Genomic DNA, 23,263 nt, shown 5'->3' on the forward strand with positions numbered 1-23,263 from the left:
TGCAGGAAGGCATCCCATAGCCCCCACAATGCCACTGGCTATGTTTCTCACTTCACTGCCTACCCAGATAACTTATCTATGTTGCAGCAGACATGTTGATATGAATACTGTTGATCTAATTCCATCTCAAACAAGATTAGAGAGAATATTTGAGCAGTTTTACCCCTGTTGTCTTAACATCCTCACAAAGAAGCTTGATCAAATGCTGCTGCTTTAAGACTAGGCTGTAGATTATCCTTTTTGGGTGTGAAGAGAGGTTTAAAGGAACTTCCAGGCAGTTTTCCATCCAGCCAACAGTCCCCCTCCCCAGGTAGTAGTGCCCGTATCTGCACCAATTCATTCAGATTGTGTTGAATACTTAAGCTTAATTGATTTATATATCACACCTTTTGTAGTGAAAGCATGGGCTGTTGCAGTAAATCATTAGATCAGGTGTGCCAAACTCATTTCATGCAGAGGGCCGAATAGCATTCATGATGCCTGCTGAGGGCTGAAAGTGATGTCATTAGGCAGGAAGTAATGTCATTAAACAGTTCATGACCAAAAATAAGCACTTTTTCCTGACTTGGGGATTCATTAGCTGCAAATGACAGAAGAGAAAATATACATATCTTGATCACATTAAAGATATGGGAGAGCTCAATTTTCAAGTGGTCTTCCCTTTCAGCAGAAACATAGGAACATAAGAACAGCCCCACTGGATCAGGCCATAGGCCCATCTAGTCCAGCTTCCTGTATCTCACAGCGGCCCACCAAATGCCCCAAGGAGCACACCAGATGACAAGAGACCTACATCCTGGTGCCCTCCCTTGCATCTGGCATTCTGACACAGCCCATTTCTAAAATCAGGAGGTTGCACATACACATGATGGCTTGTAACCCGTAATGGATTTTTCCTCCAGAAACTTGTCCAACCCCCTTTTAAAGGCATCCAGGCCAGATGCCATCACCACATCCTGTGGCAAGGAGTTCCACAGACCAACCACACGCTGAGTAAAGAAATATTTTCTTTTGTCTATCCTAACTCTCCCAACACTCAATTTTAGTGGATGTCCCCTGGTTCTGGTGTTATGTGAGAGTGTAAAGAGCATCTCTCTATCCACTTTATCCTTCCAGTGCATAATTTTGTATGTCTCAATCATGTCCCCACCTCAGCATGGCTCAGCGGCTGAAGGCCGGATAAAAAGCTTCTGTGGGCCACATCCAGCCCCTGGGCCTTACGTTTGACACCCCTGCATTAGATGAACAGTCTTTAAGCTGGTAATGTTTGTACAACAATTTTAATGAAACTGTGTTTCTAAGAAACCCATAATCATTTGTATGTGTTTATTTTCAATACTTTGAGGCTGTGGGATAGGACAAAAAATAATTTCTTCTTTGCATGTTTCAGCAAACTATATCTCAAGCCATTGCTGCTAAATATCCTCGAGCTGCGCATCCGTTTTCCAGCATTGGCATGACAGCAAGACCTTCAGGACACAGTGGGAAAACACATACACAGCCCCACAACAACATCCAGTCAATAAAGGTTGTTGACTAGGTTTATTGGTTTAAAATGCCTCTGTTTGCCTTAAACATGTGGAAAGAATTTTCCAAGTTCCAGTTCAAAATACTCTCTAATGTTTCCAGATTGATATAACAGTGGCCTAAGAATGCATCATGGTTTTTTTCTTTCAGAAATACTTATTGATGTCAACATGTTTGAGGCATTTAGAAAAAACAAACCACCTGAGTTTGTGCAATGTAGTTCTTTGTAACTGTAAATAGGGTATACTTGAAATTCTTATTTTCATAACCTATTAAATGTGTATTCTTATTTAAGGAACCAGCTGAATTTTTTAATAAAAAGAATGAACTTAACTTGTGTATGCTAAGTAACATGAATATTTCTATATTGCCATACAAAGATCAATAGTGCCTTATGCATAATGGTGCTTTGTTCTGAAAAGCTATCTGAACTGGTAACATAGCAGTCAGAGCTGAAAATCAGAAAGAAATGGAAGAAGGTAAAATTGTCTTCATCTGCAGTTAAACTAAAAAACACTGCTCTCCATAGAGGAGAAACTAGCTACATACAACACAGAATAGGAGGGGGGGAAGAATATTTCTAATCCCTGACTTAATTTACAAGAAGATGAATAGACTAATGCCAAGCTATTTATACAAGAGAGAATGTCACCAACAAAGATTTCTGTGTCTAATTCATTGCATTCTGCTGTGGGACTCATCAAATCATGACTCTTGAGTTTTTACATTTCAGTTTCTTCATAATTTACTCTTATGCTGAAATTTTGAGTCCTGCTGGAGTGCGGCCACAAATGGGCATTAAAGCATAAAAGGGTTGAGGGTGGTCAGCACTCTAAACTGAGACAGGCAGAGATGGGAAAAGCAACTAATCTTATAGAGTGTAATTCTAAGCATGTTGTCTCAGAAGTAAGCTCCACTGAACACACTGGCATTTATTCCCTGTTAAGTGTTCATAGCCTTACTGCAGTGCTATTCAAACTGGGGCGTTGCGACGCCCAAGCCTGAAGGACCTGGTCACTGCCCCCTTAAGGGGCGGGGGAAGCCTAGAGGCAGGGAAAAGGCAGTCGCATGATCCTGGGGATTGACACGACTGAGTGGCACGACTCAGGGGGCTGCAGGGGCTTGGGTGCACTTACCCAAGCCTCCTGCAGCCTCCCTGGGGTGAGGGGAGCCTGGCGCGACTTCTGGCAGGGCTCCCCCCAGCAGGGAAAGTGGGTGCAGAGCAATCACGCTCCACTTCTGCTTTAGCGGGGGCGGGGCGCGATTACTGATTGCAAGGACTCACTGGTTCTTAAACTCTACCAGAGTTTGAGAACCACTGCTTTAGTGGGTAAATGCTACTATCTTAAGATCACTATAAACTTCTCAGGCCATCTGATACATCAGAAGAATCTGTTCAAGTGGGAAGAGTTCATGATTCAGCTTCTTCCTACAATGGTGGCTTGCAGCTACCTGGAATGATAGAGCTGGCATGGACAGAAAATGCATCAGCTGCTCTTGGGCTTGCAATATTATACTACGGATTTAGGAAGGAACATAGCAATGAAGTAACAGCAAAAGGGCCCTTGGGCTTGAACTGCACCCTGCGAACCAGTGGTTCCCAAAGTGGTGAGTCATGACCCATCATGGGAACCAGAAGCAGGGCATTACCCCTTAAGTGGTCCTGCTCAAATGGCAGTGATGGCATGGCAGCAATCACAGCTCCATCACTACCAAGGGGCTTATTTCTTACCTGAGGGGCAGAGCTGGGTCCTGGAGGCCCACAGACCCCATCCAATGTCCTCCATGGCTGTGTAAACAATCCTTATCTCCAATCAGCAGCTACCATTTTCATGTGAAAACAGAAGTAACTGCTGATTGGAGATAAGGGCTGTTTACACAGCCAGGTAGACATCAGAGGAGTCTGTGAGCCTCCAGGAGCCTGCAAGAGGCCAGCTCTGCTCCTCAGGTAAAAAACTAGCCCCTTGGTAGCAACACTCCCCTGTAGGGAGACCACTGTCTGGGGACCACTGCTGCAAATCCTATCAGTCACTGACTGTGATGACACAAACTTCAAGTGAAGCAGACATAGCAATATCACAGCCAGAACTTTCATGTTCCCTGATTTTCAAACCTTGAGCTTTTCAGCTGTATTTAGTTGTGAATCAGTTTGTTGGGAGATAATATTGTCTAATTTATACAAAGATAGACTTGATAAAGTGGGTGCTAGTCTAAAAAAAATGCCTTGATAAATTTCTTAAGTCTTCCTTTGGTGTTTGCATAATGTATGTGTCAGCTTAAGCTCCAAAGTACACTTGCTGAGAAGTATGGAATTGCCTTGATTTCCAATTAATGGTACTTGCAAAAATGTGTGTTAGCATTCTGGAGTTGCATTACATGTCCAGCTATAATTGACATGAAGTTCCTCGCCTGCAAATAAATACTACTAATTTTAATAGCGCTTCCCTCTGTATCTTTGTTTAATGTTATATTTGTTACCACAAGTATACTAATCAGTTTAAACTAGGATTCACATTCCACTACCAGGAAAGCTTAGAACAGCCACAGCACCCCTGCTATTTGTGTTCACAAAATTGTGGATAAACCAGAACATTTTTATTGACACTGGAACTGGATTTCTGTTGCCTTGTGAATCAGTGGTGATAGTGAAATGTTGATGCAATTTTATCTTAGACTTGTTATGTGGGAGAGACTCTTAATGCAAATGAGCTGCAGCAGGATGTCTTTGTTGCCACAAACATTTGGGACATTTTAATTTTTCTAATGAGTTAAAACCTACCTTTCAACTTCTAAAAACCCTCTCCCAGCAGCGTACGACAAAATCAAGCAATTGTAAGATTCAAACAATTCAGTAAAAGTTAAACTGCATAGAGAATAAGCAAGGGTGTCATGAAATAAATGAAACTGGCAGAAAAAGTCTCCAACTAAGCAACATAAAAGCAAAGCAGGGCCTGGACTGACCTTTCTAGACAAGGCAGCAAATTTAGCTTCCCACACATTATCAAGGTAATGCTGTTAATGAGGCTGAAGTGCATTGGATAGGATTGGGCCCTTACTTAGGGGAAATAAGGGGCTGTAGTGGGAAGCTCTCTTTTGTTCCTAGTATTTAAAGGTACAATTTCTCTTGTACCTATTCAGTCATTCTGGTAAAATGTTTCAAATTGGCAATAGCGTTTGGATGGTTACTGAGAGACATAAGAGAAAGGAAAATTAATCTTTGCTCAGATTATTCCTATAAGATTTGAAACAAACTTTGCTTGTGCAAAGAATTATCCTTGATCATAACCTCCATGCTGTACAGCACTAAATCAGGGTGGTCTAACACGAGGTCTATAGGCTACATGCAGCCTGTAAGGCAGTCCTTGAAAAGCCCTACCTCAGCTTCCACCCACCGCCTATTCCTGCTTCCCTGGCTTTTTTATCTCCCTGAATGTCCCATCCAGAATATTACATCTCCCTTCCAATGTCCACTTTCTGATTAATTAACACTTCCTCTTCTCCAGAAATGGCAGCTGCTGAGTGCAAAGGAATTACAGAACATCTTAACAAAAATTTATTGCTATACAAACACTCCCTGGTAATTCCTCTTGCCCAGAGGCATTCCCTTCTCCCAAATCTTCACTCAGTTTAAGAGGTGAGCAAGTCCACAGCAACTTCAAAGCACAGTCCAACAGAATCTTCCCAGTCCAGTGGCAAACCAGCAGCGTCCCCGCATCTGCCCTTGGATGGGTCCAATGCAGATCTGTCAGGCAAAGTCTCAACTTCCCCCTCCGTTTTCCTTATGCTCCTTCTGGGGCTGCTTTTATTCTTGCAGAGTCCCTGTTATCCAAAATGAGGCTCAGGTGTGAGCCACCTCTTCAGTCCATGTCAAAGTCTCCATTGGCCTTAATTACAGCTGTGGACACTAGCCCTGCCCTTCCCAGAGCTGTCAAAACATGGGAATCGCTGTCAACATCACATTATCTGCCCGGTGATCTCCTGATCTTCCATTACTCCGAAGCACAGCAGGGAGATAAGAAAGCCCCACTGCACCCACTGCCTGCTTTGGCGACTCAGAAACTGGAAATAATTGATAGGATGTCATCACGTCACCACCAATTACTTCTACATCTGTGTACTCTGGGGTGGTACCAAGGTCATGCACCCCCCAGCTGTTAAAAGTTGGACCACCCTGCACTAAATAGTGAACAAAATCAGTGCTAGTTACATGCATTAAGGTTAAAAATTATTACTACAAATATTTCATATGTTCTGTATCTGACACAAACATTCAGTTCAAACATCAAACATGAAATTAGCTATTGCAGGAGGGAAAGTAGCATGTTCTCTCACCAAAAAGTTGTCTGTCCAGAACAAACTGGGACTGATTAGGAGGGGAAAAAAATTTAATCCTTCCAGCCTCACAAATGCATATATGAATAATTTGCATACACAGGAGGAAATGTCTTTCAAGAGCAACTGGGCAGGCTTTAAAAGGAAACTGGTTTTTTTAAAAAGATACTGCATATTATTCTAGAATGTAGTTTCAAGTTCATTTCTGTGGACTGCTTCATGAAATTGCACATTTCTTGGGATCTATGCCAGCATTATTCTCTGCACGAACCTTCTCTGTAAGAGGAAATACTCTTGTTAGGCTTGTGGTGTTTTCTGAAGTTTATAATCTCTCTCAGATGTGAACCTCATTTAAGTTTGCGCAGAACTAGCAACCCAATGTTCAGTTGCCACCCACCCATCTGCTGAGATCCAGCACAAAGGAGAGTCATTAAAGTGAAACCAGAAGCAATTATATCCAAACTTCAAAAATAAAGTTTGCTTTGCTAGCATTTTGTTAAGTATTGAAATAACTTCAACTTTAGTCTTTCGCTTGCTGCCATCTGGTTTCATGTATTGTTGTCTTGTCTTCCATGTTCTGATGGAATAGATGAACAGTTGAACATATTCACAAGTCTTTGCACTGTTCTCTTCTTTAGGAATTGGTGCTGAATAGGACTGAACTAATCTTTAGAATTTGATCAAGATTCTGCTTCCTCAGGTTGCAGTTCTCTGACAACTGAACAATTTCATGAACTTTTCCTGTTTTAGACATCACACCTTTCCTTCCATCTCCATGAATTTTATTTAAAAAAAACAACAACCACCACTAGAAAATACAAGTACAGCTTTAACCCACAGAAAGCAACCCATTATCCATTAAATCAGCAGGCACCAAACCCATTGGCTGGATCTTGCACCTGCAGAAAATCTTCCTCGTTGTGAGCTAAGCTGACTGTTCTGCACTGCCCCATCTTATCTTGCCAACCAATCTTCTCACAAAATCATGCCAGACAGCCACTTTCTGGAGCAACTTTGTGAGAAGATCAGCAAGCAAGATAAGATGGTGTGACGGTAAACTCAGCTCACAGTGGGGAAGGCCTTTCGTTTATGTAGTGATCTAAGGTTTGAAGACTGTTGCATTACCTGAAGATAGGATATTGCACTGCTAGAACTGGATTTGAGATAACCTGTATGTCTCACTACAAATAACATGTTTGGATGTAGTCATCTTAAAATGCCTTACAATGCCATTCCCCCCCCCCATTCTTTAAGTCAGGGGTGCCCAAACCCCGGCCCTGGGGCCACTTGCGGCCCTCCAGGACTCTCAGTGCGGCCCTCAGGGAGCCCCCAGTCTCCAATGAGCCTCTGGCCCTCTGGAGATTTTGTTGGCCTGACACAACTGTTCTCAGTGTGAGGGCGACTGTTTGCTCTCTCGCATGAGCTGTGGGGTGAGGGCTCTCTCCACTGCTTGCTGTTTCACGTCTGTGATGCAGTAGTGGCAGCAAAGGAAAGGCCAGTCTTGCTTTGTGCAAGGCCTTTTATAGGTCTTGTGCTATTGAAAGACCTTCATTCATTCATATAAGTTCATCTTTAATATATTCATTTATGTAAACTTATGTAAATTTATTCAAATTTTAAATGTAAATTAATTCTTTTTTCCCTGGCCCCAGACACAGTGTCAGAGAGATGATGTGGCCCTCCTGCCAAAAACTTTGGACACCCCTGCTTTAAGTCTAAGGCTCATCCTTTTAACCACATCAGTCCATTCTAGAAAAGACTCAAACTGTAATGGCTACTCATAAGAGTTGCTTACCAGCTAGTTGCTTGAATCCACCTCTTACCAGGTCTTCATATAAGTGTTTAACTGGATTCTGGTCAGCCATGAGGACACCATGTAGCCAGATTAGAAACATTCTGTGTCCATGTTCCTTGTAGCTCTTTTTTCCTAGACAATCATATAGTCAATCATATATGACTAACAGTCAGTTAGTCTGTTGGTTAAGAAAAAAAATGTACAGTAATGACATTTTTCACAAAAGCTGTTCGTTGCCTTGTTGACTCTAGAGGTATTTCCACGTCTATACTCCTTGACAAAGATTTCAAAAAGCTTTCAAAAAGTAGCAGCTTACGTTCTTGCAGAAGTGATGGCAGGCTGCGAACTCAACCATGTTTTCCAATTGACAAGGAGTGAAATCTAAAGATTATGGCTGCAAGTTATACACACTTACTCAAAAATAAACTCCTCTGAACTCAGTAGGACATGCTTCTGACTAAACATGCCAAATGGTTGAAATCAGGTCTTCCTCACCAGCCATTCCAAAGCTTGCCTAGAAAGGACTTGCAACTAATTTTAGGAATACTTCCAATTCAGTCTGCATAATGCATGGCTTCAGTTTCTACTGATATGATGAACCTATGTCCATATTTATCACTTCAGGTTGCAGGTGTTGGTTTACATGGCTGAATGCTCCTTCATACAAAACATCTGTACATATTGAAAAAAATGAGTCTAGAGCTTCTTGATATCTCTTTTTCTATGTAGAGGGACTAGTTGCATGGGCAAGCATTCAATTGTGGGAGTCCCTTCTTGCCAGTGAGAGGTTCACCTGCACAAACAAGACATGGTTTACCACTGTTCTTGCAAGCTTTCACATGGGAAAGGTAATATAAGCTTGCTAACTCTAAGGATTTGCCTCCCTTTCTATCACTACCACCCCAGTTGTTGGGGCCTTCAAATACAAGATGTGCATGCTCCTTTATCACTGCCTTTACAGGTTCTCTCTTTCAGGCCTGACTAATCAGCCAGTCACCATGCAGACTTCCACAGGAGCTGTAAAAACTCTGCTGCTTCAGACTTTATTTCCAATATTGAGCAAGAGTTCTCAATACTGTTATTACGACAGCAAGTATCCTGTATCAGGATTGATTGCCTGAATTACATGCTACACCTAGCCCCTTTCACTTCATCTCTTCTCAAAGGAAAAAGGCATGGGCCGAGGTGGGGAGGGGGAGATGAGACAAAGGGCAAGTTCTCTGTTTCATAATCCCAGTGTTTAGGACAGTGATTCTCAAACTGTGAGCTGTGACTTCCTGGGAAACCACAAAAACCATCCATGGAACTTGTGAAAAACCTACTGCCTTATACAATGTATAGGATTATAGCCCTATTAAGAAGCCATGGCCAATGGCCCAATAGGTTGCCGGTCAAAAACGTTTGGGAACCACTGCCTTAGGAGAATGTGAAGGGGGTGCACTGAACAGAAAGCTATGCCTGGCAGCCCATTGCATCTCAATACTGCACTGGAGGACTGTTTCCTTTAGATTGGAAACAGACCCAGCTTTAAACTGAAAAGCAGTTGCAAGGAGACTGCCACATTCAGTGGAGGAATGCTGGAAGCACTGCTTAATGTATTCTTTTCCTGCTGTTTGTACACTCAAAATTGCACTCTCTGAGCTGCTTTTCTTTCTGCATAGAGAAAAAGCTATCTGATTGCATTTTAAGATCTAGGCTCAGCCAAGAAAACTCATCCATCATGGTGTAATAATGAACAAGTACAGGCTGTATGTTATTGTGTAAAGAAGACTGTAACAGCTTATTACATTTTCAATGCTAGTTTGGGAACAACTATCCAAACTTTTACTGCAATTAATGCAATAATTATTTTAACTCTAATTGAGGTTTTTTTCCTAATACACACAAAGACATAAGCAAGGTTGAAATTTTGGTGAAATGTTTAGACTAATGGAAAGCTGAAACGTTAATTCCTCCATAAGCTAATAAACTCTTTAATTCCTCCATAAAGCTAAAAACTCTAGTCCTAAAATTTCCTGAAATATGGCCCAAAATTTGGAGTGAAAATGCTGTAATTTTTCCATCCAGTATATTTATATTTACCTGTCCACTGTTCTTCAATAGCCTTCATTTGCTCATCTGTAAATTTCCAGAACTGTGCTATCTTTTTCCACTCCTGCATTTTTAACTGATTGTAAGCCAAATTCCAAATGGAGGAGCGAATCTGTTTGGTTTGCAAACTGTGATCTTGTTTAAAAGATAAGATATCATTTGGTGGGTCACCACCACTTTGGAGATGATCCTAGAAAGTAAAAATTCACAAAGTAACCTCCACAGGTTTAGCCACGTGATCTATCAGAATTATATACCCTTCAAGTTCATTTTTGGAAATCCTCAAATTTTAACCTTTTTAGACATGAAACCCCACCTTACCCCCAAAAGGGAAGAGAGAAGGAGCATCAACAGATCCAAAAACAGGAAATACAGTTTTACTGATGCAGGTAGCTGAGTATGGAGTAGAGCTCCTATCCAGGAAGCTAAATACCAGAATTCCTGGCAGTAAGCACCTCTATCTCTCCTCCACCTTTTTCTGTGCCACTGAGTACCTCCTTTACTCTCAGAGCATAGTTAGCAAATGGTACCTGATGCTGGTATACAACAGAATAGATTCCCACTACCACACTGGAATAACATTTTGTATTACTTTATCCCTGATGCAGAACTAAGCAGAATCTGCAAGAACAGTCCTCAGCCCTGCAAACCTGCCTTCCAGTGCAAGCATTCTTAATAAATCAGAAAGGTACTGTATTGATCCACAATACAATACTAAAATAGCAATACTTTGCACACCAGCAGCTTACAAGCTACAGTACTGTGGCTTCAGATGTTTTTTAGTTTTTTGTCTCGATTCTGCTAGTGCAACACACAGCCATTTACTCATGTCATATTTTTTTTACCTACCTTTACCAGCAGTCTAGGTACAAATCAGAGTGGATAATTTGTATGAAGCTTAATGGGGGGGGGGGCAAAGAGGAAAGGGCAATTTGCACTCGGGGACTGTACTTGTGTCCTTTGAGTTATGAAGGTGAAGGAAGCAGAGTTTACCCCACAAAAGAAAAATTCACACATACTTCTATTTTCATTGTATGCCTGTGTGCTGTCTCAGACATTTTCCAGATCTAATTTTAAATAACTTCGCAAAAGCAGCATGACCTCAGAGACAGAACTGAAAATAGCACATGACAATTTATGAACCCTGTAAAGCAGTGTTTCTCAAACTGTGGGTCGGAACCCACTAAGTGGGTCACAAGTCAATTTCAAATTTATTTTTAAAAAGGGAAAGAGGGGGGACCCAGGAAACTATAGGCCGGTCAGCCTAACATCCATACCGGGTAAGATGGTGGAATGCCTCATCAAAGATAGGATCTCAAAACACATAGATGAACAGGCCTTGCTGAGGGAGAGTCAGCATGGCTTCTGTAAGGGTAAGTCTTGCCTCACAAACCTTATAGAATTCTTTGAAAAGGTCAACAGGCATGTGGATGCGGGAGAACCCGTGGACATTATATATCTGGACTTTCAGAAGGCGTTTGACACGGTCCCTCACCAAAGGCTACTGAAAAAACTCCACAGTCAGGGAATTAGAGGACAGGTCCTCTCGTGGACTGAGAACTGGTTGGAGGCCAGGAAGCAGAGAGTGGGTGTCAATGGGCAATTTTCACAATGGAGAGAGGTGAAAAGCGGTGTGCCCCAAGGATCTGTCCTGGGACCGGTGCTTTTCAACCATAAATGACCTGGAGACAGGGTTGAGCAGTGAAGTGGCTAAGTTTGCAGATGACACCAAACTTTTCCGAGTGGTAAAGACCAGAAGTGATTGTGAGGAGCTCCAGAAGGATCTCTCCAGACTGGCAGAATGGGCAGCAAAATGGCAGATGCGCTTCAATGTCAGTAAGTGTAAAGTCATGCACATTGGGGCAAAAAATCAAAACTTTAGATATAGGCTGATGGGTTCTGAGCTGTCTGTGACAGATCAGGAGAGAGATCTTGGGGTGGTGGTGGACAGGTCGATGAAAGTGTCGACCCAATGTGCGGTGGCAGTGAAGAAGGCCAATTCTATGCTTGGGATCATTAGGAAGGGTATTGAGAACAAAACGGTTAGTATTATAATGCCGTTGTACAAATCTATGGTAAGGCCACACCTGGAGTATTGTGTCCAGTTCTGGTCGCCGCATCTCAAAAAAGACATAGTGGAAATGGAAAAGGTGCAAAAGAGAGCGACTAAGATGATTACGGGGCTGGGGCACCTTCCTTATGAGGAAAGGCTACGGCGTTTGGGCCTCTTCAGCCTAGAGAAGAGACGCTTGAGGGGGGACATGATTGAGACATACAAAATTATGCAGGGGATGGACAGAGTGGATAGGGAGATGCTCTTTACACTCTCACATAATACCAGAACCAGGGGACATCCACTAAAATTGAGTGTTGGGCGGGTTAGGACAGACAAAAGAAAATATTTCTTTACTCAGCGCGTGGTTGGTCTGTGGAACTCCTTGCCACAGGATGTGGTGCTGGCGTCTAGCCTAGACGCCTTTAAAAGGGGATTGGACGAGTTTCTGGAGGAAAAATCCATTATGGGGTACAAGCCATGATGTGTATGCGCAACCTCCTGATTTTAGGAATGGGTTAAGTCAGAATGCCAGATGTAGGGGAGAGCACCAGGATGAGGTCTCTTGTTATCTGGTGTGCTCCCTGGGGCATTTGGTGGGCCGCTGTGAGATACAGGAAGCTGGACTAGATGGGCCTATGGCCTGATCCAGTGGGGCTGTTCTTATGTTCTTATGTGGGTCCCCATTTATTTCAATTTTTTTAAAAAATATATTAGACGATGCTACAATAATATATGACTGCATTTGGGGAAATGTTACAGACCCGTACTTTGAACAGGCTACTATGTATATGCTTTTAACAATAATAGTCAATGGGACTTACTCCTGGGTAAGTGTGAGTAGGATTGCAGCCTAGGATTGATAAAATTCTTCCTGCTTGATGATGTCACTTCTGGTCATGACATCACCCGGTGATGGACAGATTGTCATTCTAAAAAGTGGATGCAGGTGCTAAAAGTTTGAGAACCACTTTACAATGTAAAGAACTGAATTAAAATCATGATGTTGAACATAAATGTTTATTTAAAATTCATATAGACTACTGAACTTTTCCAAAGAGTGATCTGGGAGGGAAGCTCTTATCTGCAGATCCTGTATACACAGTTTCACTTCTCCATGGATCAAGAATCCACTGGGCCCCCTGCGCCACCTCCAGAGACAAGGAGGTGCCACCGGAGGCTCTTCTGAGCCCCACAGAGGCCACACACTTCTGGCAAAATCGGAAGTGACTTTTTAATGCCTTTTAAAATGTAGTATGAGGGCCAGGAAAGCTCTCCAGCTTCACACCTCTAGAGTTAAAAAAAAAAAAAAAGGATTTCGTATTTATTTGGCAGCAGCGGCAGCTGGAGATGCCACAAAACCCAGGTTCTTGCAGTTGCCAGGTAAGGACAAATGCCCCTCCCCTTTTTCCTTTGGCAATGATGCAAACCTGGAAGTGGGATTGCCACTGAGTCACCATTCCCCTGTAGAGCCTTTCAAACACTCAGTGGTTCCCTTCCCTTGGACCAAAGGTTGAGAACCACAGGTCTATGATAACTGGAGGTTTCAGAGGAGTCCTTTATAAGATTTATGCAGAAACTCAGGCCTTGTTCCATTGCCCTTGTTCAACAGCTGTTTGCAGTGAAGTGTTCACTGTCTCCTTTTGCCTATTTCAGTTATAAACAGCTGCGGATAGATATTCAGATGATAATAACCAGGTTGTAAAGCAGCCATTCCATTCTTGCTGGTACAGAACGTAATTTGCTAGTTCTTATATCATTACCCCATATGGAAGTCAACTGTGAAGACCTTCTCTCAAATAAGGGCGCAATTAACGTACTGACACAATGTAATAAAAGCCAGACAACTTCAAGCTTATCTAGGCTGAACCTGTACATCATGTTCTCTTTCTGAAGTTTCCTATGTCTTCTTTGTTAGTGGGTGGAACAAGACAGGAGAGCTCCGGATCTGCCACTTCTGGAAAAAAGAGCTCTGTGCTTCAAATTCCCCATATCTTATCATGTTTATTATGTTTGTTTTTATCTTGCTCTTTCTGCACAGACCTCCCTTAGTCATCTTTGGTGCTACATTATGGGGGGAAGATGGGCCTAAATAAATAAATATTTTGGCTTACATCTTACTGTCACAACAATCCTATAAGGACAGTTAGTATGAGAAACAATGCCATGCCCAGAGATATCTAATGGGTTTCTTGGCTGAACAGATTTCCTACATCCAAATTCAATCCACACTGTTGACCTTGCACCACATTAGTTCTCTGTTAAAGGAACATAGAACTACAGCAGTACATACTCTTTTGGCATAAAAATACCATTCTGCCTTTTAAGGACTGTCTTTGAACTGGACTTTGGTTAAATAATTTGCTGCTACCCTCTTGCAGTGTGACCAAGATTACATGGTGGAATGGGAGTTCAACTTTCCAAGATCCCTGCTGCAGATTGATCTGCAATCAGCATTACAGTTAACTGGATGGACTCTTCATGGGAGGGACGGGACCAATAGCAAAGGTATGAAAAATGCCATAAACCCTGGGCATGAAACAATGTGGTCAGTTCAAATGATTGTTCTGTGGCCAGCTGATCTTTTCAGCCTGGCTTCCAGCACGATTACTGCATTCACCACTAGGAATTCCACTAAAAAGTAAACATTCCAAATATGCTGAGTGATTCTGCCAGAATATCAGCACGTATGCATCATAATGAGTAATTCAGACAATCTGTTTGTGCTAGTAACACACAACAATCTAATCTGCAAAAAACCTGTTTGGCTATAGAGTGACCCTAAGAAAAACAACATTTTGTCTTCCCAGCCATTGTAGGAAGCAGACTGATTACAAAGAGAACAAAGTATACAGGGGCCCCCATTATAGGTCTCCCCATTATATATTTTCCCCAAACGTATGTCCTCAACTTTTTGAGGAACTAGATGCAAGTCCTTAATGAGCAAAGGAAGAACCCTGCTGGATCAGGTCAAAGGCCCATCTAGTCTACCCTCATGTATCTCTCAGTGGCCCACCAAATGCCCCAGGGAGCAACCAAGACAATAAGAGACTTGCATCCTGGTGCCCTCCCTTACATCTGGTTTTCAGATATAACCTACTTCTAGAACCAGGAGGTGTAGCCATCATGGCTTGTAACTTGTGATGAACTTTTCTTCTAGAAATCTGTCCAATTCCTTTCTAAAGGCATCTAGTCCAGGTGCCACCACCACATCCTGTGGCAAGGAGTTCCACAGATTAATGACATGTTGAGTAAAGAAACATTTTCTTTAGTCTGTCCTGACTCTCCCAACACTCAATTTTAGAGCTGTCCCCTGGTTTTGGCATGAGAGGGAAAAGAACATCTCCCATCCACTTTATCCATCCCCTGCATAATTTTGTATGTTTCAATCATGTCCCCCCTCAGGTGCCTTTTTTCTAGTTTGAAGAGCCCCAAATGCTGTATTCTTTCCTCGTAAGGGAGGTGCCCTAGCCCAGTAATCATTCTGGTCATTCTGCACCTTTTCCATATCCATGATATCCTTTTTGATATGGAACTGGATGCAATACTCTAGGTGTGTCCTTACCATCGATTTGTACAATGGCATTATAATATTAGCTGTTTTATTCTCGGTTCCTTTTCTAATAATCCTAAGCATGGAATTAGCCTTCTTCACTGCTGCTGCACATTGGCTTGACAATTTCATTGAGCTGTCCATCAGCACCACAAGATCTCTCTCCTGATCCATCACAGACAGCTCAGAATCCATTAGCCCAGTGTTTCTCAAACTGTGGGTCACAAGCCAATTTCAGGTGGATCCTAATTCATTTCAATATTTTCTTTTTAATATATTAGAGGATGCTACCATGGTCTGTGGCTGCATTTGGGGAAAGGTTACAGATCTGTACTTTTAACAAGCTACTATGTATACCCTTTTAACAATGATAGTCAATGGAACTTACTCCTGGGTAAGTGTGGATAGGATTGCAGCCTAGGATAGTTAGGGCGCAATCCTAACCCCTTATGTCAGTGCTTTCCAGTACTGACATAAGGGCAATGCAGCTCCAAGGTAAGGGAACAAACATTCCATTACTTTGAGGAGGCCTCCGTGAGTGACACCCAACTGCAGGATGCAGCACACGTCCCACTGGCACCACTGTGCCAGTGCTGGAAAGCACTGACATAAGGGGTTAGGACTGAACCCTTAAAAATTATCCTGCTTGATGATGCCACTTCCAGTCATTACATCACTTCTGGTGGGTCCTGACAGATTCTCATTTTAAAAAGTGGGTCCCGGTGCTAAATGTATGAGAACCGCTGCTTAGCCTATATGTGAAGTTTTGATTTCTAGCCCCAATGTGCATTACTTTACACCTACAGTACTTACACTGAAGTGCAACTGCCATTTTGCTTCCTATCCTTGCAGTCTGGAGATATCCTTTCGCTTTATAATCCCATCTGGTCTTCACTACTTGGAAAAGTTTAATGTCATCTGGAAACCTGGCTACTTTGCTGCTTATCCCTGATTCCATGTCATTTATGTTGAAAAGCACCAGACCCAAGACCAATCCTTTGGGTATGGTGCTTTACACCTCTCTCCATTGTGAAAATTGCCCATTGAACCCACTCTCTGTTTCCTAATTCATAAGAAAACCTGCCCTCTTAGGCCGCAATCCTACACTCACTTTCCTGAGAAAGCCCCATTGAACTAAGGAAATTTACTTCTGAATAGACACACATTGGTTGTGCAGTCTTTTGTGAGAGATCAAATAAAATAAGCCTTTGGTGAGAGATCATGGCAAATGCCTAATGAAAATCTGGATGTCTAATATAAACAGGTTCGCCCGCATCCACATGCCTATTGGCCTTTCTCTTCCTCTCACCCTCCAAACTTTTAAATGGACAGGAAAAGAAATCACAGTGATTAAATAGAGATATTAGAGGAGGGTTTTTATTTAGATCAGAGCTCAAATAAGTTTGTTTAAAACAATGAGAGGTGGAATGCTCCTTGGCCATGTGCAGAGTGCCTTTCAGCAAACAATGATTTAGAATTATTATTATAAGTCATATTTTTACATATTTTTATTTCATGTGAAAATGTTCTCAAAATGCTCGTATTGATGTAAAATTCTGCAGGAGAGTCATTAAAATCATTACTGGTTCAAAATGGGAGTAGGTGCTATGTTCTGAACTGTTATAAATGGATGAGGGGCTGTCCTGTTTTATTTGTGTTTGGGACTGCATGCCTCTCTTTACAGTTCCTATCCCTACCTTATTCCATGGTTTCCTATGGGAGAAAATTTCCTTCATGTGCAATGTTGGACATGGACAAACACATGGCCCCCTTTAATCCCTATTTCTTATAGGAGAAAATTCCCTTTTAAATACTGTTTCACTATCAGTCCAAGCTTTTCAGTACCTTACCCCAACTCATTATAGTATTATTAAGAATATTTATACATGCAGTGGTTCGCAAACCGTGGGTCAGGATCCACTGAATGGTCATGACCTGATTTTTGGTGGGTTGCCAAAGGGTGATGGACAGATAACTAATTGCCTCAAGCCCCCAGGTTATTAAAAAAAATTAGACAATGTAGCTGCTAATTAATGGCAAAGAGCTCAGCTCCTGCAGTTTGCAAGTATGTGTAAATATAGGGAGATAAACGTTTGAGGGTCTTTGGTTATTATTACCTATAAATAAATAAAATATTATTTCTTTCTAGGTTTCTTAAAAGTCTAGTAAACCTAGGTGGCGCCTGACAGTGTCACTTTAAAACGTGGGTACAGGTGCTAAAAAGTCTGGGAACCACTGTTATGCAGTATACTGACTTTCAGCAAAAGGGGGCTCCATATGCTTTGAAGTAAAAGAAAATAACCTCTGGGGAGACATATCCTGGTGAAAAAAACAGTGATGGTTTCAAATACCATCAACTAAAAAAGAAAAAGGGAAGCACAGAGTTGATTAGGGTTTGGATTGATAGGTTCTTATCAACTTATCAATCACAGTTGATAAGTTCAAGAGGGTTTAGCTTCTTACTCAATATCACATCAGTACTAATGAAGTTATAAGCAAAATTGGCCAGGTGACTAAACAGAGCATGTCCTCCCTAGTGTTCTTTAGCAGTTCTGCAAGGAAGCCACTACCCAGACTGTGAAAATGGCCCCAGGACTCCTAGCAACCAGGCATCCACACAGGCATATTCTTGAGAAATCTGCCTTAGCAGATGGGTAGGTAAACTAGAGTTGCTTCTTACCTGTTTCCAAGAGTAATACCTCTCCGCTTTTATAATCATATCTACAACCAAGGCGTGATTGCTCCTGGAAGCAACAGCTAATGCAGTTTTTCCTTGCTGAAAATGCAAACAGTGGATCAGTAAAACAGACAAAAAAACTCAGGCCATAGATGAGAAGTGGAAATAAGCCAGCAGCTGGTTCTATGATGATCTGTAAAGCTACGGTTCCAGTGAATAATAGCAGAATCCAATTATGGCAAACACAATCTGATGGGTGTTTCAAATTCCTGAAAATTAAAAATGATGTAATCCTCATGGAAGTGCTGAACACAGCAACACATACTCAGACTTCTGCTGTGTTTACAGTTCCGTAGAGTGGGGTAAGAATTTTTATAATGCTTCCAATACTGATCAGGCTTCATCTCCCAACCTGTTATAATCCAATGCAAATTCTACATTTAAATTGGCTGACCAAAGAGATAAGCCTTGGGTTTTCACAGACTCTCTTTTTTCCTAGGCCTTCTCCTTAGAAGTTGTTCAGACACCACAAACCCAGGTGATTATACAGTAATTCAAACCATGAGCAAGTCTCTCTGATCCACCCCTTGGCTACCATGGAACTCATAGCAGCCTAAAAGTCTACTTGAAACACCTAGAGATATGGCATGACTGTGTTTTCTTAAGAAAATCTAAAGTCACCGCACAACTCACAATTTTCCAGGTGAACTCTGAGGTAGCAGTGAGTCACGTGGGAACCAACAGGATACTCCAATATCCCTTGGAGTAATGTCTTTCGGCTGCTGGGTCTGTGGGTCTTCCTAGAGACCAACAGGATCAGTGTCAGTTGGCATGGTTCCAGGCAGGAAAATCATCACCTGGGAGAATTCCAAGGTGGGAATTGTTCCCACCTGCCCTGCTACCAATGAGCCTTAGGCTGCAATCCTAACCACACTTTCCTGAAAGTAAGCCCCATTGAACAAATAGGACTTACTTCGGAGTAGACCTGGTTAGGACTGTGCCCTTAGTCAGGCTACAGGAGAAGCTGGGGGCAGATAGGGAGATAAGGGACATGACAGGTTGGAGACAGAGTGGGGAGCATACCTGGCAAAATGCAGGTAAAGGTACCCTGAATCAGGTCATCTCCATGGCCTGATTGGAAAGCATGAATACCACCATCCAGTTAAATCTGAGGAAGCCTGAACAGTTGTGTTTTGTTTTAAATGAGACATTGACTATGATAACTTAATCAGAGCTTTAAAAACACCTCTTAGTATTTGTTTATTCCCCTGGGGGCTGGGGATAAGAATAGGCCCTCAGTTTGGCTGTACTTGTCAAAAGAGGCGACTAAACAGCCACCGGGTAGATGGGACTCGTCAGCCTGGGAAGGCAGCTCATCTGAGAGAAGGAAAACTCTGATCCCAAACCTCCACTGCCTTGTGGCTACATCCAGTTATGGAAAAGGCTTCATGAGTCAACCTCGAGGCAAAATCCGGAGCCGGAGTCCCTGAGGCAGTTAACGGCTGAACACAGTCATGTTCTGGCAACTCCTGCGACGCCACTGGAACCAACAGTATTGGCCTCTGCCTTTCCATTGGACCATTTCAGCGATGTGGAGAGGGGGGATTTGCTGCATGGGTAACAGCCTATCTTCCATACCTACTTTACCCAGGCTTCGCGCACTGGAGAGGACACTCTGTTCCAGAGCCACCATTCAGAGCGCAATACCATAGTCTTCCAAGACTGAAGGATGCCAACACACAATAGTATTTGTTTAGTCCTTTCTGGGTATGCAAAGCATTTCATGTGCATTATTGTTATTGTTAATAATATATAATAATATACAATAAAATGTAATAATATATTATAATATAACAACAACAACAGTATTTATATACTGCTTTTCAACAAAAAGCTCACAAAGCGGTTTACAGAGAAAAATCAAATAACTAAATGGCTCCCTGTCCCAGAAGGGCTCACAATCTAAAAAGATGCAAATGAATACCAGCAGACAGCCACTAGAAAAGACATTGCTGGGGTGAGGAGGACCAGTTACTCTCCCCCTGTTAAATAAAAGAGGAGCACCCACTTGAAAAAGTGCCTCTTACCCAGTTAGCAGGGATCAAGATAACATCATTCTCTTGATGTTATCCTTACAACAACCATGTAAGTCTGCATGGCCTGACCATGTTGCAGCTGGTGAGATGAGGCTGAAAGTGAGTGGCTTGGCCTAAGGCCTCCTTGTGAGTTCATGGCAGAGGCTAGATACAAACAAGGAAAGTCTTGATTCACAGATTTCACAGTACAAGCCTATGCATGACTAAACTGTGCATACATTTGATAGAATGATCAAATTCTTCCTTCAAGGAAGGCCATGGGACTCTAAAGGCCCCTTCAAGGAAAGCCATGAGTCCTCACAGAATCCCTGCAAGATAAGTTAAGCTAACAGATGACTTGCCAAAAACCTAACTAACCCTAACTGTTTTTGGTTGTGCAGGGATATGAAATCAGATCTACCCAGTCACTAGCTACTACAGTATGCCGGCTTTTTTGGTTAGGTTGATCCTAACAAACAGTACAATAAGCCAGTGGTCTTTAAAACTCTCAGAGTGTTAATTGTGTGTCTTCTTGCTGATGCAATCTCACATGGCTAGCACAACAACTAAGAGCCCAGTCCTGTGGTCAGCAGCACGGAGCCGTGCCACCGACCACAACTGCAAACGTGCAATAAGGCACGTTTGAGGGGCTCACTGCCGGGCTCACACCAGTGCTAGCCCAGCACCAGCCAGTGCTGGGCTAGCATGGGCATGGGGCGTGTGGCGGTCGCCCAGCTTCTGCGGCTCGGGGGTCTCCCGGACCGCAGAGCCGCGGCACAGTAGGCGGGGGCATGGGCAGGGAGGAGGCATTCCAGGTAAGGGGGGGAGCTGGCAGGGGGTGGAGAGAGGGTGGAGGGAGGCATGCCAGAGGGCAGGCGGGAGGCGTGTCGGAGGGAGGGAGGGAGGAGGATCCGCAGAGCTCTGCTCCACAGGATCCAAGGCGCTTGTGCAGGGCTGTGCACCCTACACAAGCACCTTTACCTTACCGCTGACCTTTTGGTTGGCGGTAAAGTGAGTAGCCCGCAATGAGCGTCCTGAGCGTCCCCTTCTCCTGAGGCGCCTCCCGCAGTAGTGCGGGAGGTACAGGATTCGGCAGCAGTCCTCGGTGCCGCCGAGCTGGGCGCTCCGGGCAGCTCAGGATTGGGCTGCCCAAGAGTAATCAAGAAGGGTGGGTACAAATGCAGGAAGTTCAGAGGGCTTATTTAATTAAAAATAGTTTGTTTAGTTAACTGTGTCCTGACTGCCTAATAGCACTAATAGCAAGCCAATCTTGCAACAAAGCCTATTCAGACACATCACTGACAACTATGTTTAACTCTAAGTTACCTAAGAACAGTCCTGCTGCATCAGTTCAGATCAAAGGTTGATCTAGACCAGCATCCTGCTTCCCACAGGAGCCAACAGAAGCTTCCCAGGAGCCTCTCGGAAACATACAAGCAGGTTTTAAAGACAACAGCCTGCCTCACTATAGCTTCCCAGAAACTTGTATACAGTTGCATATTGTCTCTGTACATGAAAATTCTACATAGACTCCATGAATGATAGCGATTGATAGGCGAATACTAATTTAAAGCCATTGAAGCTAGTGGTCATAAACACATCCTGTGGCAGGTTTTTCAACAGTTTCAACTCCTGATCTTCCTTTACCATAAGGTTGGCTTAGTTTGCAATTTCTTTTGCTTAGCTTTAACTAATAATTCTGTTCTTTTATAATAAATGATTGCAATTGTTTGTCCTTAGATGTCCTAATGAGTGTGATAACAAACTGTAGATAAGTGGAAGTCTAGAAAACAGCTGCTGCTTTCATAGTGCTACATTCCAGTCAATCCCCTCCCTACCAGCCACTGCCTTATCTGTAACCAAAGTACATTCCTGTTATTGACAGCTCAAGGCCACAAGTACTTCTGTGACTTTATTCAGTTATCTCTGTAATCCTTTTATACCAGTGGATTACATAGAGAACAGCTGCCCGAAACACAAATCTCCCATTGTTTTCATATGTTAAAGAGTTTAAGCAGTAGTGGGAGGCAAACTCATTGTCTGGGATGCTAAAGATGCAACCCTAACCCAACCACATCAGTGACTGCAGAATGAACAGGGACAAAGATCAGGCAGAATCGCACTTTGTTTCATTCCCTAGAACAGGGGTCTCCAAACTTTTTGGTCAGAGGGCCGCATCAAATATCTGGCACTGTGTTGAGGGCCAGAAAAAATTTAAATAAATAGAGATGGAACTTAGATGAGTGAATAATTGAATGAATGGGCTCATTCATTCACCCTCTCTGACCCTCAGAATGCGCTCCAGATGAAACCAGAGCACAGCTCCGGTGGTGTTCACTTGAGTGGGCCAGAGGCTTTCAAGGAACAAGAGGCTGGCCGCAGACCGGATAGAGGCTGGCCATGGGCCGCATCTGGCCCCCAGGCCAGGGTTTGGAGACGCCTGCCCTAGAGCAGCAATTTTCAACCACTGTGCCACAGCACATTGGTGTGCTGCAAATGGCCCACAGGTGTGCCATGAAAGTTTGGGGGGAGGGTCATTTATTAGTAGGGCCATTGGGGGATGTGAGCCCCTTGCGGGCAGCATGGGGTGCTTTGTCAATTGCTAAAAGCTGATGGTGTGCCTTGGCAATTTTGTCACCTTGTCAGTGTGCTGTGAGATGAAAAAGGTTGAAAATCACTGCCCTAGAGGGCTAGAAGCATACCTCAAATGACAGTCATTAAACGATATTCGAATTTGATGGTTAGATATCAAGTTTCAGTGCTAGTTCCAGGTGTCAATGGACACTTGGGCAAGCCACCCTGAGAGGGCCTCCCTTCTCCTGGTCAATTTCACTGCTGCTTGTTCACTTGCCCCCTCCCTCGCTCAACTGATGACCACATAGAGGGAAAGGGCAAGGTGTGTGGAATCTCAGACTGCTTTGATTCACTCTCATCAGAGCTCACATACGTGAACAAGGCAGTAGAGCACAGGGTTTGCATGCAAAGCCCCCAGGTTCAATCCCCTGGCATTGTCATGTTCTCCTTACAAGAATCCTCTTTGATCCTATTCCTGCTGTTAGTGGGACAAGACCTGCCAGATGCAGCAGTTAAAGTTTCTGTCTCTAATACGGACTTTTAATTTTGTAATAAAAGTTTGTTTTATGCTTTTCTGCATCTTGAA

The 23,263-nt window shown here is 43.0% G+C and overlaps 2 protein-coding genes across 3 annotated transcripts in view; one reads left to right on the forward strand and one right to left on the reverse strand.

Annotated features, from left to right (window-relative positions):
- Nucleotides 1–1,860, forward strand: part of POC5 (POC5 centriolar protein) — a 31,634-nt gene extending 29,774 nt beyond the window's left edge. For both annotated transcript variants that reach the window (XM_066617286.1, XM_066617287.1), the window contains one exon: nt 1,391–1,860. In XM_066617286.1, the coding sequence (XP_066473383.1) occupies nt 1,391–1,540 (150 nt within the window). In that variant the 3' untranslated portion in view covers nt 1,541–1,860. The remainder of the gene's footprint in view (nt 1–1,390) is intronic.
- A 1,600-nt stretch (nt 1,861–3,460) lies between these two features.
- Nucleotides 3,461–23,263, reverse strand: part of ANKDD1B (ankyrin repeat and death domain containing 1B) — a 47,251-nt gene continuing 27,448 nt past the window's right edge. Inside the window, exons 12-15 of the mRNA XM_066615911.1 lie at nt 18,032–18,127; nt 9,737–9,935; nt 7,655–7,786; nt 3,461–6,135 (exon numbers count right to left, since the gene is read on the reverse strand). Coding sequence (XP_066472008.1) covers nt 6,077–6,135; nt 7,655–7,786; nt 9,737–9,935; nt 18,032–18,127 — 486 coding nt within the window. The 3' untranslated portion in view covers nt 3,461–6,076. The remainder of the gene's footprint in view (nt 6,136–7,654; nt 7,787–9,736; nt 9,936–18,031; nt 18,128–23,263) is intronic.

Source organism: Tiliqua scincoides, chromosome 2 (genome assembly GCF_035046505.1).
Source record: "Tiliqua scincoides isolate rTilSci1 chromosome 2, rTilSci1.hap2, whole genome shotgun sequence".
NCBI lineage: Eukaryota > Metazoa > Chordata > Lepidosauria > Squamata > Scincidae > Tiliqua > Tiliqua scincoides.